This window comes from Equus quagga, chromosome 13 (assembly GCF_021613505.1).
Source record: "Equus quagga isolate Etosha38 chromosome 13, UCLA_HA_Equagga_1.0, whole genome shotgun sequence".
In the NCBI taxonomy this organism is placed as follows: Eukaryota; Metazoa; Chordata; class Mammalia; order Perissodactyla; family Equidae; genus Equus; species Equus quagga.
In genome coordinates this window covers 63079361-63096415 of record NC_060279.1, presented here as the reverse complement: position 1 = coordinate 63096415, position 17055 = coordinate 63079361, and the positions used below count along the sequence as shown (strand labels likewise).

At 44.0% G+C, this 17055-nt stretch overlaps 2 protein-coding genes and 1 pseudogene across 2 annotated transcripts in view; all 3 read right to left on the bottom strand.

Moving 5' to 3' along the window:
* Window positions 1–17055, bottom strand: part of TANGO6 (transport and golgi organization 6 homolog) — a 193719-nt gene that overhangs the window by 97850 nt on the left and 78814 nt on the right. The window lies entirely within an intron of this gene.
* Window positions 10754–12652, bottom strand: DPEP2NB (DPEP2 neighbor). Its single transcript, XM_046683149.1, has 2 exons — window positions 12255–12652; window positions 10754–11110 (listed from the first exon to the last, which is right to left on the bottom strand). Exons 1-2 carry the CDS (start codon window positions 12319–12321, stop codon window positions 10806–10808), a joined length of 372 nt encoding a protein of 123 aa, XP_046539105.1. The 5' UTR covers window positions 12322–12652; the 3' UTR covers window positions 10754–10805.
* On the bottom strand, window positions 15588–16960 carry LOC124250878 (probable ATP-dependent RNA helicase DDX28; annotated as a pseudogene).

Sequence of the window (17055 nt, the reverse complement as noted above, 5' to 3'; positions counted from 1 at the left end):
ATTATTATAATAAATAAAAACCTAACAGCAAAGACAGTAAAAATTCCTAACACTTACTGAGTGTTTTTAATATGCCAAGCTGGTCCTAAGCACTTTACCTGCATTCATCTAGGTAATGCTCCCAACAATCCTTTATTTAGGTACTATTCTTATTCCTAATTTTACTGAGGGAGAAGTTGAGGAACAGAAGGGTGAAAAATATGCCCCAAGATCAGAGTGGTCTGGCCACGTGGCAGAGCAGAATTGCAAACCTGCACTCTGCTCAACCATGGCCCAGCTGGCAGCAGTGCCTAGGAGAACATAACTGCCAAAATGGTACTAGCTTTGCAAATCTTAACCCCAAAGATCGCAAACCTTACATTTTCAAGTATATGCTATCAGCCTCACTCCGTAAAATTTACTTTCTGTTGGACAACAAGGTCAGAGGAAGGAGAGGCACTCTGCACATTGCATCCCTTAAGAAACAGGCAGAATCCTCTACTGGGTCTAGCTGGGCTTCATAGGGACTGCTTTGTGCCCAGTTGGCATCTTTAGTACTAAGAATGTGTAAAAAGGAGGTAGTCATGTTAATGAAATTCACAAATTGAGACGCTGCTGACATTAGTGATGACAGAGAAGGGAATATACAAAGGGGAATTGCAAACTTGGATTTCAATGAGTTCCAGTTTTTAACGAGTTATTCTCGAACACCTCCATTCCACTTGCTACTGTAAGGCCCCTAAATCTCTTATTCTACTACCCTCCCCAAATAAGTGAAATAAAACCCAGAAGAGCACCAAAAAGCGTAGAGTCCACCTTGTTACGGCTGCCTCTCAAAAATACCTCTGGGTGATAGAGATGAAGGACTAAGAGAACAGAGCTGAGAAAAACCGAGCCTCGAGAACGCCACGATGAGCAAGGATCCTGTTGTACATACAGAAACACAAACAGAACTGCCCTAATACTGACTGAAGGCATAAGTGAGGAAGGAATGAAAAGAAAACAGCAATTACTGCTGCTCTGAGAGTAATCATTGCCCTACGCATTCAGAGAAACTTCGATTTCAGCTGATCATAGGTGAGAAATAAAGACGCAGGATGTCATTCATTTAGTTCTCTTTATGTAGCTTTCAAAGAGTGAAAAAGCTTGTTACCCTTCTCTTTATACTATCAAAAGAAACGTTTACTGGTAAAAAGTAAAGGGGGGCTTCTGATTTCCCAAAAAACAGTAAGTGATCCTCTTTTAGCCAAATCTAGGTAAGAAAATAAAACCCTTACATCTCCTAAAGACCCTAAGATGGGTGATCCCAGTAGGAGTACCACCTGAACTTTGGATTCATCTTTTTCTAAGTTTTCTAACTGGCATTTCACCTCAAGCCCATGCAAAGAGAAACTGCAGAATCAGCAAAGCTGACTGATGTGTCAAGTTTTCACTAATTTTGAGAGAGCCAAACCCTCCCAGGGGAGTTGTCACCTGGCCTGGAACTCTAACAAGACAGGGCCGATCTTTCACATTCTCCAGTGTCCTAGGGCCAGGAGACTTGCTCTGTGTTTTGGGCACCAAACAGCAATACAGGCAAGATATAAACTCTTCCGAAATTCTCCTCTTCTTCCTTATAAGCTTAGCAGGTGTCCTAATGAGATGATTAGGCAAGTCTTTGTGATAGGCACTCCAAGTTAGGACAGGCTTAGAAAAAGTGATTGATGTGAAATCAGTAACCACGAAGTGTATGACTCAAACCGTAGTTTCATATGGAAGGCAGGAAGAGCTACTATAAATTTCCCCCAAAGAAGCCCTTCTCCCCTGATAAACGCATATACACACAAAAAGACTCTGCATACAGTTTCAGGGAGTGACTAAACCTAGTCATGGACCCTTAAGGGGTCCTCACAGGCCTCTGGTTGAAATCCCTGTGCTAAGCAAGGCACCTATAAATGGGAGAGGAGAAGCCTTTAAAAAATTTGCTTGCACAATCAAAAGAACTTGACTGGTTTTTTTTTCCTGATGATAAAATAATATACGGTCAGTGTAAAAGATTCAAATACTAGAGAAAAGCATAAAGAACAAAGTAAAATAAAAATTACCTGTGGAGGTATGGGAAGATTAAGGAGTGAAGGCCAAGGGGAGCTGGTTTCTCTTTAAGGTAATGAAAATGTTCTAAAATTGTGGTGACAGATGCACAACACTCTGAATATACTAAAAGCTAATGTATCACACAGTTAAAAGGGCGAATGGTGTGGTATGTGAATTATACCTCAATACAGCTGTTTTTAAAAAATCACCTGGACTCTGAAATCAATACAAACATTTCAGTGCCCTCTCATTCACACACTATTCTTTGAATAATACAGACACACACACATTGTTTTTATTATGGACAACTCTGTTTATTTTAACAGTCTTATTTTTATGGTAGGATGAACAGAGCTTATTCCCCCAGATGGCTTGGCTTTCATGCTAGATAATTTGGGGTGGTCCAATAATAACACTGAAAACTTTAACAGTAATATTATTATTTAAGATAGTAGAAATATAAAAGATTTCTTTTAAATTTTGCTACAGTTAAAAAGAGGGGAAAAGGAGGCAATTAAAAAAACCAAATCAGTTATACGAGTATATAGAAGTAATCTGCAGCTATGGCATAAATCATAAAGTTTGAGAAACAGCTTTAGAATAAAGGCAATGCAAAGAATTATTTCTTTCATTCACATATTAATAGGGTGCTTACAATGTGCCAGGTACTGTTACTAAGTGATACAAATGTAATAGGGCAGCGCCTGTCTAGACAAAGGGACAAATTAGACAATGATTACAAGACAGTGTAGTCAGTACCGCATGTTTGTGTGTAATGAGAGCACAGGGAGAGAGAAGTAAAAGAAGGGTATGGGGTGGTGGTGGGGCTTCCTGGAGAAGGAGAGAGGTGAGCTACACTGCAGAAAGCACTAGGTTCTTCAGCTGAGAGCTGCCCCTGGGACCGTGAGCTATCTGCACAATTACGCAGTGTAGGAAAAATTTCATAGACTTTTTTAATGGAAGAACTATAGGCATCCACCTCCCATTTATACTCTTATGATAGATTCTCCAAAGAGAAATAACTGGCTCCAAGGGTATAAACATTTTCAAACCCATGTTCTAAAAATGTTCCAAATAATTTTCTTACCAAGAGTGGTCAAGTGTGCCTGTTTCACTACACTTGACCAGCACTGGATATTCCCATTAAAAAAAAATCTGTGATGGAGAAATAAAAACTTTCCCAGATAACAAAAGCTAAGAGAATTCATTGCCAGAAGACCCCCCACCCCTGACAAGAAATCCTTAAGAAGGCCCTCATACCTGAAACAAAAAATAGGAAAGGGGCTACAAAGCCCTGAGCAAGGAGACAAATAGGTAGGCAAAAATCAGAAAATTGCAGCTCTCTATCAGAACAGATTAGTAAACACTTAATTATAACATTAAACATAAAGGGAAGGAAAACACCAAAATAAATATAATCTCATCATTTTAACCACAAACTCACAACACAAGATAGAATAAGATACGACAATAATAACTTAGAAGAGGAAGAAGAAAGGGATGGAATCAGCTTAGCCTAAGGAAATAAGAGGCTATCAGAAAATGGACTATCTCATTTATGAGATTTTTTAATACGAACGTAATGGTAATCACCAAACAAATAATTAGAACAGAGATACAGGGGCTGGCCCTGTGGCCCAGTGGTTAAGTTCACACACTTCGCTTCAGCGGCCCAGGGTTTCGCTGGTTCGGATCCTGGGCGCGGACATGGCACCGCTCATCAGGCCATGCTGAGGTGGCATCCCACATGCCACAACTAGAAGGACGCACAACTAAAATATATACAATTATGTACTGGGGGGCTTTGGAGGAAAAAAACGGAAAAATGAAAAAAATTAAAAAAAATAAAAGAACAAAGATACAAATGATAAATAAGGAGAAAACTAAGAAAACCATCATAGAAAACTACCTAACCAAATTGGTAGTCCAAAATACATGGGACAAGAAACAAAGGAAATGCAGAAGAACGGGAAAACGAATGATAAGATGGCAGCATTAAGCCCTCATGTATCAATAATCACTCTAAATGTAAATAGATTGAATTCTCCAATCAAAAGACACAGAGTTGTGGGATGGATTAAAAAACAAGACTCCACAACATGCTGCCTCCAGGAAACACATCTCAGCTCCAAAGACAAACAGGCTCAGGGTGAAGGCATGGAAGATGATATTCCAAGCTAATGGCAAAAGAAAGCAGGTGTTGCCACACTTAATATCAGACAAAGGAGACCTCAAGATAAAACAGGTAAAGAGAGACAAAGAGGGGAGTATATAACGTTAAGAGGGACACTCCACCAAGAAGACATAACATATATAAATAGTTACGCACCCAACGCAGGAGCACCAAAGTACATAAAGCAACTATTAACAAATCTAAAAGGAGATATTAACAACACCACAACAACAGTAGGGGACCTCAACACCCCACTTACAACACTGGATAGACCATCTAGACAAAAAGTCAACACGGAAATAGTGGAATTAAATGAAAAACTAGACCAGATGGACTTTGTAGATATATACAGCACACTCCATCCAAAAACAGCAGAATACACGTTCTTCTCAAGTGCACATTGAACATCCTCAAGGATAGAACATACGTTGGGAAATAAGGCAAGCCTCAATAAATTTAAGAAGATTGAAATCATATCTAGCATCTTTTCTGAGCATAAAGCTATGAAACTAGATATCAACTACAAGAAAAAAGCTGAGCAAGGGACAAAGATGCAGAGACTAAAGAACACACTACATATGCTTGAATGTATCACTGAAGAAATTAAAGGAAAAATAAAAAAATATCGGGAGAGAAAGGAAAATGAAAACACACCATACCAACTCATATGGGATGCAAGAAAAGCAGTCCTAAGAGGGAAATTTATAGCAATAGAGGCCCACGTTAACAAACAAGAAAAATCTCAAATAAGCAATCTTAAACCACGCCTAACAGAATAGGAAAAGAATAAACAAAGCCCAAACTCAGCAGAAGGAGGGAATAAATGAAATGGAAACAAAAAAGACAGTAGGAAGGATCAATGAAATAAAGAGCAGGTTCTTTGAGAAGATAAATAAAATTGACAAACCCTTGGCCAGGCTCGCTAAGAAAAAAAAGAGAGAAGGCTCAATAAATAAAATTAGAAATGAACGAGGAGAAATTACAATGGATACCACAGAAATACAAAAGATTACAAGAGAATACTATGAAAAGCTACATGCCAACAAATTGGACAATCTAGAAGAAATGGATAGGGGTTGGCCCTGTGGCTGAGTGGTTAAGTTCGCGTGCTCCGCTTTGGCGGCCCAGGGTTTCGCCGGTTCGGATCCTGGGCACAGACATGGCACTGCTCACTAGGCCACGTTGAGGTGGCAACCCACATGCCACAACTAGAAGGACCTACAACTCTGTACTTGGGGGATTTGGGGAGAAAAAAAAAAAAGCAAAATAGTAGATGAAATGGATAAATTCTTAGATTCTTACAAGCTCCCAAAACTTAATCAAGAAGAAATAGAGGAGCTGGCCTAGTGGTGCAGCATTTAAGTTCGCATGTTCCGCTTCGGCGGCCCGGGGTTCACTGGTTTGGATCCCGGGTGCAGACATGGCACCACTTGGCAAGCCATGCTGTGGCAGGCATCCCACATATAAAGTAGAGGAAGATGGGCCCAGATGTTAGCTCTGGGCCAGTCTTCCTCAGCAAAAAGAGGAGGATTGGCAGCAGATGTTAGCTCAGGGCTAATCTTCCTCAAAAAGAAAAGAAGAAACAGAGAATCTGAATAGACCAATCACAAGTAAAGAGATTGAAACAGAAATCAAAAACCTCCCAAAAAATAAAAGTCCAGGACCAGACAGCTTCTCTGGAGTATTCCACCAAACATTCAAAGAAGATTTATTACCTATCCTTCTCAAACTATTCCAAAAAATTGAGGAAGACAGAATACTTCCTAACACATTCTACAAGGCCAACATCACCCAATACCAAAGCCAGACAAGAACAACACAAAGAAGAAAAATTACAGGCCAATATCGCTGATGAACATAGATGCAAAAATCCTCAACAAAATATTGGCTAACTGAACACAGCAATACCTTAAAAAGATCATCTACATGATCAAGTGAGATTTATACCAGGGACGCAGGGATGGTTCAACATCTGCAAATCAATCAATGTGATACACACATTAATGAATTGAGGAATAAAAACCACATGATCATCTCAATAGACACAGAGAGAGCATTTGATAAGATCCAACATCCATTTATGATAAAAACTCTCAATAAAATGGGTATAGAAGGAAAGTGCCTCAACATTAATAAAGGCCATATATGTCAAACCCACATCCAACATCATACTCAATGGGGAAAAACTAAAAGCCACACCTCTGAGAAGACGAACAAGACAAGGATGCCCACTCCCACCACTCTTATTCAACACAGTACTGGAGGTTTTGGCCAGAGCAGTTAGGCAAGAAAAAGAAATAATAGGAATCCAAATAGGCAATGAAGACGTGAAACTCTTGCTGTTTGCAGACAAATGATTTTATATATAAAAAACCCTAAAGAATCCATTGGAAAACTATCAGAAATTATCAACAACTACAGCAAAGTTGCAGGATATAAAATTAACGTGCAAAACTCAGCTGTATTTCTACTCTCCAATAATGAATCAACAAAAAGAGAACTCAAGAATACAATCCCATTTACAATCACAACAAAAAGAATAAAATATCTAGGAATAAATTTAACCAACGAGGCGAAAGACCTATACAGTGAAAACTATAAGACATTACTGAAAGAAATCGATAATGACATAAAGAAATGGAAAGATATTCCATGCACATGATTTGGAAGAATCAACATAGTTAAAATGTCCATACAACCTAAAGCAATCTACATATTCAATGCAATCGCAATCAGAATCCCAATGACATTCTTCACGGAAATAGAACAAAGAATCCTATATCTCACATGGAACAACAAAAGAGCCCGAATAGCTAAAGCAATCCTGAGAAAAAAGAACAAAGCTGGAGGCATCACAATCCCTGACTTCAAAATATACTACAAAGCTATAGTAGTCAAAACAGTGTGGTACTGGCACAAAGAGAGACAGACAGATGAACGGAACAGAATTGAAAGCCCAGAAATAAAACCAGACATCTACGGACAGCTAATCTTCAACAAAGGAGCTAAAAATATACAAAGAGGAAGGAAGGTCTCTTCAATAAACAGTTTGGGAAAACTGGACAGCCACATGCAAAAGAACAAAAGTAGACCATTATCTCACACCATACATACACAAAAATTAACTCAAAATGGATTAAAGATTTGAATGTAAGACCTGAAACCATAAAACTCCTAGAAGAAGATATAGGCAGTACACTCTTTGACATGAGTCTTAGCAGCATCATTTCGAATACCATGTCTACTTAGGCAAGGAAAACAAAAGAAAAAATAAACAAATGGGACTACATCAGACTAAGGAGCTTCTGCAAGGAAAAGGAAACCACAAATAAAACGAAAAGACATTCCATCAACTGAGAGAAAATATTTGCAAATCATATATCCAACAAGGAGTTAATCTTCAAAATACATAAAGAACTCATACAAATCAACAACAAAAAAAAAACAACTCCATCAAAAAATGGGCAGAGGATATAAACAGACATTTTTCCAAAGAGGGTATAGAGATGGCCAAGAGGCACATGAAAAGATGTTCAACATCACTAATTATTAGGGAAATGGAAGTCAAGACTACAATGAGAATGGCTATAATTACCAACACAAAAAATAGCAAATGCTGGAGAGGATGTGGAGAAAAGGGAACCCTCACACACTGCTGCTGAGAATGCAAACTGGTGCAGCCATTATGGAAAACAGTATGGAGATTTCTCAAAAAAATTAAAAATAGAAATACCATAAAATCAAGCTATCCCACTACTGGGTATTTATCCAAAGAACTTGACATCAACAATTCAAAGAGATTTATGAAGCCCTATGTTCACTACAGCATTATTCAAATAGCTGAGATGTGGAAGCAATCCCAGCGCCCCTTAAATGATAAATAAAGAAGATGTGGTACATACATACAAAGGAATACTACTGAGCCATAAAAAAGACAAAATCATCCCATTTGTAACAACATGATGGACCTTGAGCCTATTATGTTGAGCAAAATAAGCCAGATGGAGAAAGACAAACACTGCATGATTTCCCTCATGTGTGGAAGATAAACAAAACAAGGATAAAGAGAAAAGATTAGTGGTTACCAGAGGGAAAGGGGTTTAGGAGGTGGGTTTAAGGAGTAAAGGGGCACATATGATATGGTGATGGATAAAAATTAGACTGTTGGTGGTGAGCATGATGCAGTCTATACAAAAACTGATAAATAATAATGTACATCTGAAATTACAAAATGTTATAAACCATTATGACTTCAATAATATAATTTTCAAAAATAAAAAAATAAAAGAGTTAAACAAACAAAAAAAAGAACGTGGAATACCAGATTCTGAGAGAGAGGAAAAGTTGTTCTCTAGAGAGCTGATTGAAGGATCATGAAATACGTGCGTAAATACTTTTCAAATAAGAAGAAACCTGCAGATTTCCAGACTCCACCCTAAAAATGTATTCAGCAGGACTGGTGTGGGTGCTGGGGATCTCTAGGTGTCCTAAGAGCCCAGGTGAGTCTGTTTGCGTCATGTTTGGGATTTGCCAACCTATCTGACTCCCCCAGTAACCCCAATTCTGCCTCAGTCACACCAAGTCTCAGAGAGAGATTCTGAGGTTCTAATTTCCAGTGGGCAGTGGGGGTCACTACAAAGAGGCATTAGCGGACTTTTCTGGGTTAACTGAGACTCACAGAGGGAACTTTCTGGAAGCCCCAGGGCCTGTGTCCCTCCTCTAACCCAGGTTAGGGAAACTTCTTAAGTTACCAGCACTTTCTCTGGCCTTGAGGGTGTGTGTCGGGGGAAGGAGCCACGGTCTTGCTGCTGTGGCCCTGAGAAAAAGGGTGCTGTCCACAGGGTGGGTGACTTCACCTGAGCCTGAGGGCTACCAGCTGCTGACAGTGCCCCCTTCTGTTCTCCGCTGATGAGGCAGATGAGCCTGGGATACAGGCCCAAACACTGTGCTCTTTCCTCTCTGCTGATTTTCTCCCACCCCCACTCCCCAGGAACAACTGTCCCCTTACCTGCTGAGAGAGGCATTCCACTGGGAACAGCCAGCAGCTTATTCCCGTGGCACACAGCACTCAGTGAGCTGTTTAGCATCTACATCAGATCGCTTCACTACCCTGTTCAAATCCCTCCCATGACTTCCCGTCACTTTTAAGACAGGATGCTCTCCTCACCATAGCCAAGGCCTGCTATGGTCCAACCCACGCCTACTTCTCCAACCACATCTTTCATCCTTCTCTATCTTTCCTCGCCAGCCCCACTGCTGGTCCTAGAACAGGCCAGCCTCATTCTTAGCTCAGTGTCTTTGCACTTGCCGTTTCCTCCTCCAGGAATACTCTTCTTCCAGCTCCTCACATGACTCCCTCACTCACATCTCCACTGAAATGTCACCTCCTCAGAGAAGCCTTTCCTGACTACCTTGTGTACTATAGCACCCCTTCCTCACTCTATCCTCTTATCCTATTTTACTTTTCTTTCTAGCAATTATAATTACTTGAAATTATATTGTTCACTTGTTTCTTCCTTTAGTTTGTGGGTGCCTTGAGGAGAAGGGCTTTGATCATCTCATTCACTGAAATATCCCAAGACACCAGCACAGTGGCTGTTAGGTAACAGATGCTCAATAAATATTTGTCAAATAAATGGATGGATGGATGGGTGGATTGGTAGATGTAACAGAATCTTCTCAGTCCTGCCTCTCCTCTCCTTTCACACACACACTTGCACATACAGAGGGAAGTACTCATCAGGAAGTACTCATCTGCATTTCTTAAAGAACCTTCCTGAGCCCTGCCCCAATTTACATAGCCACATAGTGAGCAGCCATACCCAAGGGCCCTTTTTGGAGGCAGAAGGTCTTAGAGGACCAGGTACCACATGTGGGAATGCACTTGAAGAGAACAGGAGGTTTGGGGCCTGGCCTTGGACAAGCTGGATTTCAAGTCATACACTGTTACAGAAAATCATTTTATTGAACACTGGGGCCAGAAAGGGCTGGGAATAAAGGAGCATGTGAGCCTCAGGGGGGATGCTGCTTGCCTCTTCACCCTGTTCCTGCTCCAGGGAGCGGGTTTTCCTGGGTCTCTTCATTCTGCCTCCTGAGACCCCAGGTAGGAGGCTCACTGGGTAGCCATAGATTGCTTCTTGCAGATTCAAAAAGCCCAGCTCCTTCTGGTTTGTGCTGGTAGCTGCTGGCAACGAGTCATGCAGGAGTCCATCTGGTAGACTGGGCCCCTGATAAAGCCGCCCTGCACCGTCTCTCTGCTGCTTCATCCTCCTCAACTCAGAGTGCACACTTTTCTTTCTTCTGCCCAAGAAGGGACTCTAGAGGATTGAGCAGAGGAACAGCAGGTTTTCTTCCAGGCCAGCTTCAGTCCTGGGATGCTCAGAGCAGCCTCTCATTTCAAACCTCAGTTGCTGAGGCTCCTTGCCCGTAGCCAGTTAGTATGGAAGGAGGCTCCTGGCGGAGAAAGGCTCAGACAGAATGGCTCAGCTTCTAACCTCCAATGGTGGGTGGTGGGGTTCACTGCAGGAAGAAGCATTAGATGTCTCAGGCTGTTAAATGTTTGCCCTCTCTACAGAATGGCTCAGCCAGCGAGCTTCCACAGGGTCTGCCTCCTGCCACCGTGCTGCAATCGCCGAATTTTGGGTTTGGGGCAGCCTAGGTCTTCGTCTGGCTCTGCCACAGCTCGAGGTCTCTTGAGCCCCCGCCTGGGAACTGGCTTCTCTGCTTCCACCTTTGCTGGGGTGGCCACAGGAGCATCCCCATAGGCCCGGCAGCCACCAACCAGGCAGTATGTCTCTCCATGCCAGCCCATCTGGGTTTCTCCACACCCTCGGTAGAGGACATGGTATAGACAAGGTGTAGGAGGAGTAGTGGGAGCCACTGCTGCTGGACAGAAAATCACAACTGATCAGTCACTTCTGCTGGGCACAGTGTCCTGCCAGGACCTCCCCTCTCTCACGTCTCTCTCAGCTTCTGGTTGAAAGCCCTTTAATCTGCTTGGCATCCACATCACAGCCTTGACCCATCACCTCTGAGTCCCCTAGAGAAGGGACGTTGGCGGCAAAAGCAATTCCCTGGAGCCTATGGCAGCAGCAGGAGACCAGGAAATCTCTTCCCCATTTCCAGAGAAAACTGTAGAACCCGAAATAATTGCAATCAGGATCCCCTCCATCTCTCCTTTCACAATAGAGAAAACATTTCTTAAGCTCTGTCACTTCTGAGGCTTTAATGGAATTGCCTTTCAAGTTTTGGAGAAAATAATCTAATCTAAATTGGTTAAGAACCCCTTTCACCTTGGCAACTCCTCTTGGGCCTCGTTCATTCCACCTGTTTCAACCACAATGAACTCTAGCCCTCTGACACTTTTATCTATGTTAGAAGAAAGGCCAGCTACTGAGACAAGAGTGACCAGGAGGATGAAAGCCAGAATCTGGGAACCAAGTCTAGGCTCACATCAGCCCAACCTCCTGGGGCACCATTTCCTCAGCCCTCCAGGCTCAGAATCACTTCATCACTCCCCTTGCCTCCTCTGTTCTTCCCATCAATGTGACACCACTCTTTCTCCCAGTACTCAGCAGCTCGGTCTGGGATGTATCTGAGGGGACTCACGTGGATGTCTACATGACAGCACAGTGAAGGTGCCTGGGCTGGAAGGTGAGGGTCAGGGTCAGGGTCAAGAGTGGCCTTCTACAGCTCTTCCTCAAACCGCTTCATTTATCACTTTCTAACAAAAATGCACTTTTGCTAAGAGGCCAATCAGGAAAGGGTCTGAATGGAAGCATCTTGTAGCCCAACGGGGAAGGCTACCTTTGTAAACCTTTCTGAACACTTGCCCAAGGGTGATGTTTCACTGGTTCTCAGCAGTGAGCAGGAACACCGTGGGCCCCTGAGGGGGCCCTGGGCCACAGGCATTACTTACAGCTGGGGATGTTCTGAGGCGTGGTGGGCAAGCCCAAAAGGAACATGTGGCAGCCAGGTGAGGTTGTATGTATACCAATGCCTCTTACACAGATGCCTGCACTAGGCCTACCTGCTCCGTTGCCCTCCCAGGGGACAGAGGACAAGTTTGAGTTAATATAGAAGATCCAGTCAGACATTCTCTCTCAGGCAACCTAACAGATCAGTATCTGGTAGAGAACTAGTCGAGAAGTCTCCCCAAGAGCACCACGTTTGCGTGGTTATCCTGCCATGGAAACTGTGGGGTTTGTGAGGTCATCACTACCCAGTGAGGTCACATAAGGAATCTGTGACTTGAGGGGCAGGCTTCAGGTTCCTGAGGTTTTGTAGAGGAGAGTAAGGTGGAGGCAGAGAGGCATCCTGCCTGGGCCCTCACACCTGGCCCTCCCCACTCATGCCCTAGTCAAGTAGCCACTCCCTGTGGAGGATACTTGTGGGCTGGCACAGCCTCAGGGACCACAGGAGGGCAAAAGAAACCCATATTCTGAGACTGGATGGAGAGGCAAGATTAGCTTAAGAGACAGCCAGGTTGTATGTCACTGACCCTAAGTATTCAACAGCTGGAGAGGCAGAGATTTGTGTGGATTGGAAATGAGAGAAGGCACCTGGATGGTGGGCCTGAAGGACAAGTGAGATTTGGACCCATGGAGAGGAGGGAAGACATTCCAGGTGGGAAGAATAAAAGCAAAGACGAGCTCTTCCTGATCTTGTCCTGCCTCAAGTGTAAACTCATAGAACCTTCACATTTTCACAACTGAGGACTCCAAAACCCGAGAAGTTAAGGGGTCTACCCAAGGCTACACAGGTAGTGGAGAGGTGTTCTGCTCCATGACAGGGCTCCATGTTGGGACTCCGGATTTGCGGCTGACAGAAACATGAGGACAAGCTCATCACATTCCAGGGACACTGGGAGAGATGTTAAAGGTGCCCAAGGCAAAATGACGGTCTTGAATGACATCGCAAAGTGGGAAAGATGGGCCCTTTTAAACATGAAATTCAAAACAAATTCATGACAAAATGACATCATACAGAATGACAACACACGGGCCGGCCTGGTGGTGCAGCTGTTAAATTCGCACATTCTGCTTCTCAGCAGGCTGGGGTTCGCTGGTTCGAATCCTGGGTGCGGACATGGCACCACTTGACAAAAACCATACTGTGGTAGGCGTCCCACGTATAAGAGGAAGATGGGCATGGATGTTAGCTCAGGACCAGTCTTCCTCAGCAAAAAGAGGAAGATTGGCAGTAGTTAGCTCAGGGCTAATCTTCCTCAAAAAAAAAAAAAACCAGAGTGACAACCTAATCATTACACTCCTCTCTCCTCCAAAAGGGCAAACAATGATAATCCCATCACCATGAAAGGAAGAGATGTGGGCTCAGCAGCAGCCCAGCTGAAAAACCTGATCGACGCTGTCAAAAGGTGTTACTACAAGCCGATTTGGTCCTACTCGGAGGAGGAAGAAAGAAACAACTCTGCTCTTAGCCTGATCAGGCCCATGGGAAGGAACTATATTTCAGGCAGCCTTTGATACAATGTCACCAAGAACTTCCCAGCAATAAGAACCTTCCTTAGGAAGGGGCCCCTGTGGCTGACCTTGAATAAGCAAAGATGGGACATTTGTTGACTGGGGCTGTTGCAGAGGGGATGTGCCCAGGAGGTAGAGACTGCCCGGGCTACTATTTCAGAGGTTGGCCAACCCCAGTTGAGAAGAAACTTCTCTCTACTCCTAAGTTGCCTGATCAGTGTGGTACATGATAGGACAGATGAAGTCAGGCCTAATTAGAGCAGACTGCTTTTGGGGAGGGCTCTGGAGGAGGTTCATCCCGGCAGGTGGGCCAGCATGAGACCCCTCAGATTCTCTAAGGCTCCAGAGAGATTACTTGTCCAGGAGCACCCCTCTGCTCTGGTGGGGGTACTGAAACTTTATCCGCACCTGGCTGGGTCTCTGGGGAAGGTGGAACAGCATACACAAAAGGTTTCTCAACTTAAGAGGGTTTGAGACTCACCTGGGGAGTACACAAAACAACTTAGAAATACTCATACATGGATTCTTGGGCCAACCCTCAGAAAACTTATCCAGATCGGGAGGGGGGCTAGGAAATCTGCCAGGGCCGCGGATGTACACAGTGCTCATCAAACCATGCTGTGGTGGCATTCCACATACAAAATAGAGGAAGACTGGCAGAGATGTTAGCTCAGGAACAATCTTTCTCAAGCAAAAGGAGGAAGATTGGCAACAGATGTTAGCTAAGGGCCAATCTCCCTCACCAAAAACATCTGAACTTTTAACATGCTCCTGGGCAATTCCACCATAGTGGTCCAAATAGGGTGACCAAATTATTGTCTAAACTGGGTCACTTTTGAGAGTCAAAGTGGGCAGTATTAAAAACCGCCCCAGGCATAGATGTAAAGAAGGAATATTCAAGGAAAATACAGATGTAGAATAATTCTGTGCATGTATCATATTTGAAAAAAGCTAGCATGGTGGTTAAGAATACAAGCCTTGGTGCAGACAAGACTAGATTCTGTCCAACCTACTTGTCTGATTTTGAGTAAGTTCTTTGTCCCCCTGAGCTTCAGTTTCTTCATATGGAAAAGAGAGCTATGATTGCACATTTAGTACAATATTCTCTTTTGGCAAAGGCTGCCCTGGGCCCAGTTCATTTCTCTGAAACCTTATCATTTTCTGTGTGCAAGTATTTTTAAGTTGTTTTGTGGAGTATTATATTTCGACTCTCAACTGTTTATTCCTTTAGGCAAAACTTATATCATGCAGCAGAGACTGGAACCTATAAGTCACAGGATGCTATACACTTATTTTGCCAGTTCTGTAAAACAGTTTAATCCCCTCTCCTCTTCCTCTGCCACCAAGAGACAGAAGAGAAGGCAGAGCCTGGAAATGCACAGCCAGCCACACTTCTGCGTCAGTCTGCCTTGTATTCTTCTGCCAGTACTTCTCAGAGATTTCAGCAAGAGTGCCCAAACCTGCCATGGGCACTGCTGGTGAAGAAAATTTCTCCCTACTGCTAGTCATGTCACCTTTCCCTTTTCCTGAGGGCTTAATGGATATTTTCAGGGCAGGAAATAAAATCTAAATGTTTACAAATAAAACCATCAGTTGAAAGAGTCTTTCCTTGGTGTGGTAGTTTGGAGTGTGAATCTTCTCAGAATCCAATGAATTCTGCCCCAGTGGTAACTATTATTAGGAGAGATCCATAAAAACATCATTTATTGTTAGAAACCATGACATAATGCAAAGCTGAAATCTACTTTATGTTTCACCAGTCACGTGAAAGACTACAGAGAGCCATGCTCAGAAGCTCACCCTCCAGTACTGGCCAGCAGCTTACCTTCTGAAGCCAGACAGCAGCTCACCGGGCCTTTGGGGAGGTGACTGGGCAGCCTAGCACATCCTAATGACAAGTGTGCTCACCCACCCAGGGCACAGGGAAAGATCCCTGTTATGGCATCATATTTAAGCCAGCTGCAATCAGGTTTGCTGGGGCAAAGGCTCTCTCACTGAGGACCCTAGTCCTGGAAGGTTGCTCCTCCAGCGAGCTGCCAGCTCAATCTTCCGAACCAGGCTCACATCCCAGGGATGGGTCACAAAGCTAATGACTGTTCCTGGCACCTCACTTCCCACATGGCCCACCTTCCCCGCTCGGTGGCTATAGTCTTGCAGGGTGAGAGGGAAAATCATAATTGGTACCCAGCTCCACGTGGGTGCTGTCCAAGCCGTGAGAGGCTATGTCTGTGCAGAGAAGTATGACTCAGGAGCCCTTTTGGAAGCGCTGGAAGATACCTGCCCTCAGTGAGGCTGGCATTTGTCCCTGCAGCTTGAGGTGTTGGATTTTGTGGTCATCTAGAACATAGCCTAGGCAGTTCACAGTGCTGGAGCTATTACAGAATACCAGAACACTTCCTGAGGGGCCCGTCCTATATGCTCTGTCATGCTGCTTGAGGATCTGCACCAACTCAGTCACCTTCTCTGCTCCCTTCAGCCTCATAAATGTCTGTCTGACATGGGATGTGACACAGTGGAGCTTGGAACTGGTGATAGTGGCTAGAGAGTCTGGGCTGGCAACTTGACTCAGCAGCTGGCTTACACCTTCGGGAAATGTAGCCCCCACCAGCACTAACTCAGCTTTGGGATTGAAGGGGTCTTTTAAGTCAGCTGGGCCTTTCGCTATATGGCTCTTCTCCAAGATGTAGTCCACTAGTTCCAGGAAGCTTTCATCCAGCAGTGTGTCTGCCTCATCCAACACCAAGAGGGAGAGCTGCTCCAGGCTGATCAGTTGTCTTTTCAGGGCCTTCCACAGAGCTCCCAGAGTGACCACTAGTACATCTGCAGAGGTTGTTTGGACAGTGGCAGCTTGATCCTACTCCTGCCATGGCCTCTCCCTAGCTCCCGCACCTGGAGGCCCAGGGAGCTGCCCAAGGGCTGGGCCACAGCACGGAACTGTTCAGCTAATTGTCTCAAAGGCACAAGGACCAGGCATTGAGGAGCAGGGATACGCTGGGAGTCCAGGTGTGGCCGGCCCAAGAGCAGTTGAAGCAGAGGTAGTAGGTAGCTGAGAGTCTTGCTACTGCCGGGGTCTGCAGCGCAAAGGATGTGGCGGCCGCGAAGTAGTGAGGGGATGGTGCTCGACTGCACAGTTGTAGGCCAAACGACTTCGGGAGCAGCCTCCTGTAGCACGAGCCGCACGCGAGGCTCCAGACCCAGACAAGTGAAGCCCATCAGTTGCATTTCTGTACACTAACAAGCACTAACTAGAAGGAAGAGAACTCAAGAATACCATCCCATTTACAATCACAAGAAAAAGAATAAAATACCTAGGTATAAACTTAACCAAGGAGGTGAAAGACCTATAAT

What these genes read in the sequence shown, in the direction of transcription:
- DPEP2NB (XM_046683149.1), bottom strand. Translation starts at nt 12,321, where the DNA reads ATGTCTGACTGGATCTTCTATATTAACTCAAACTTGTCCTCTGTCCCC. An exon ending in CTGGGAGGGCAACGGAGCAG is followed by an intron (nt 11,111 to 12,254) that starts GTAGGCCTAGTG and finishes TTTTCTGTCCAG; the next exon opens with CAGCAGTGGCTCCCACTACT.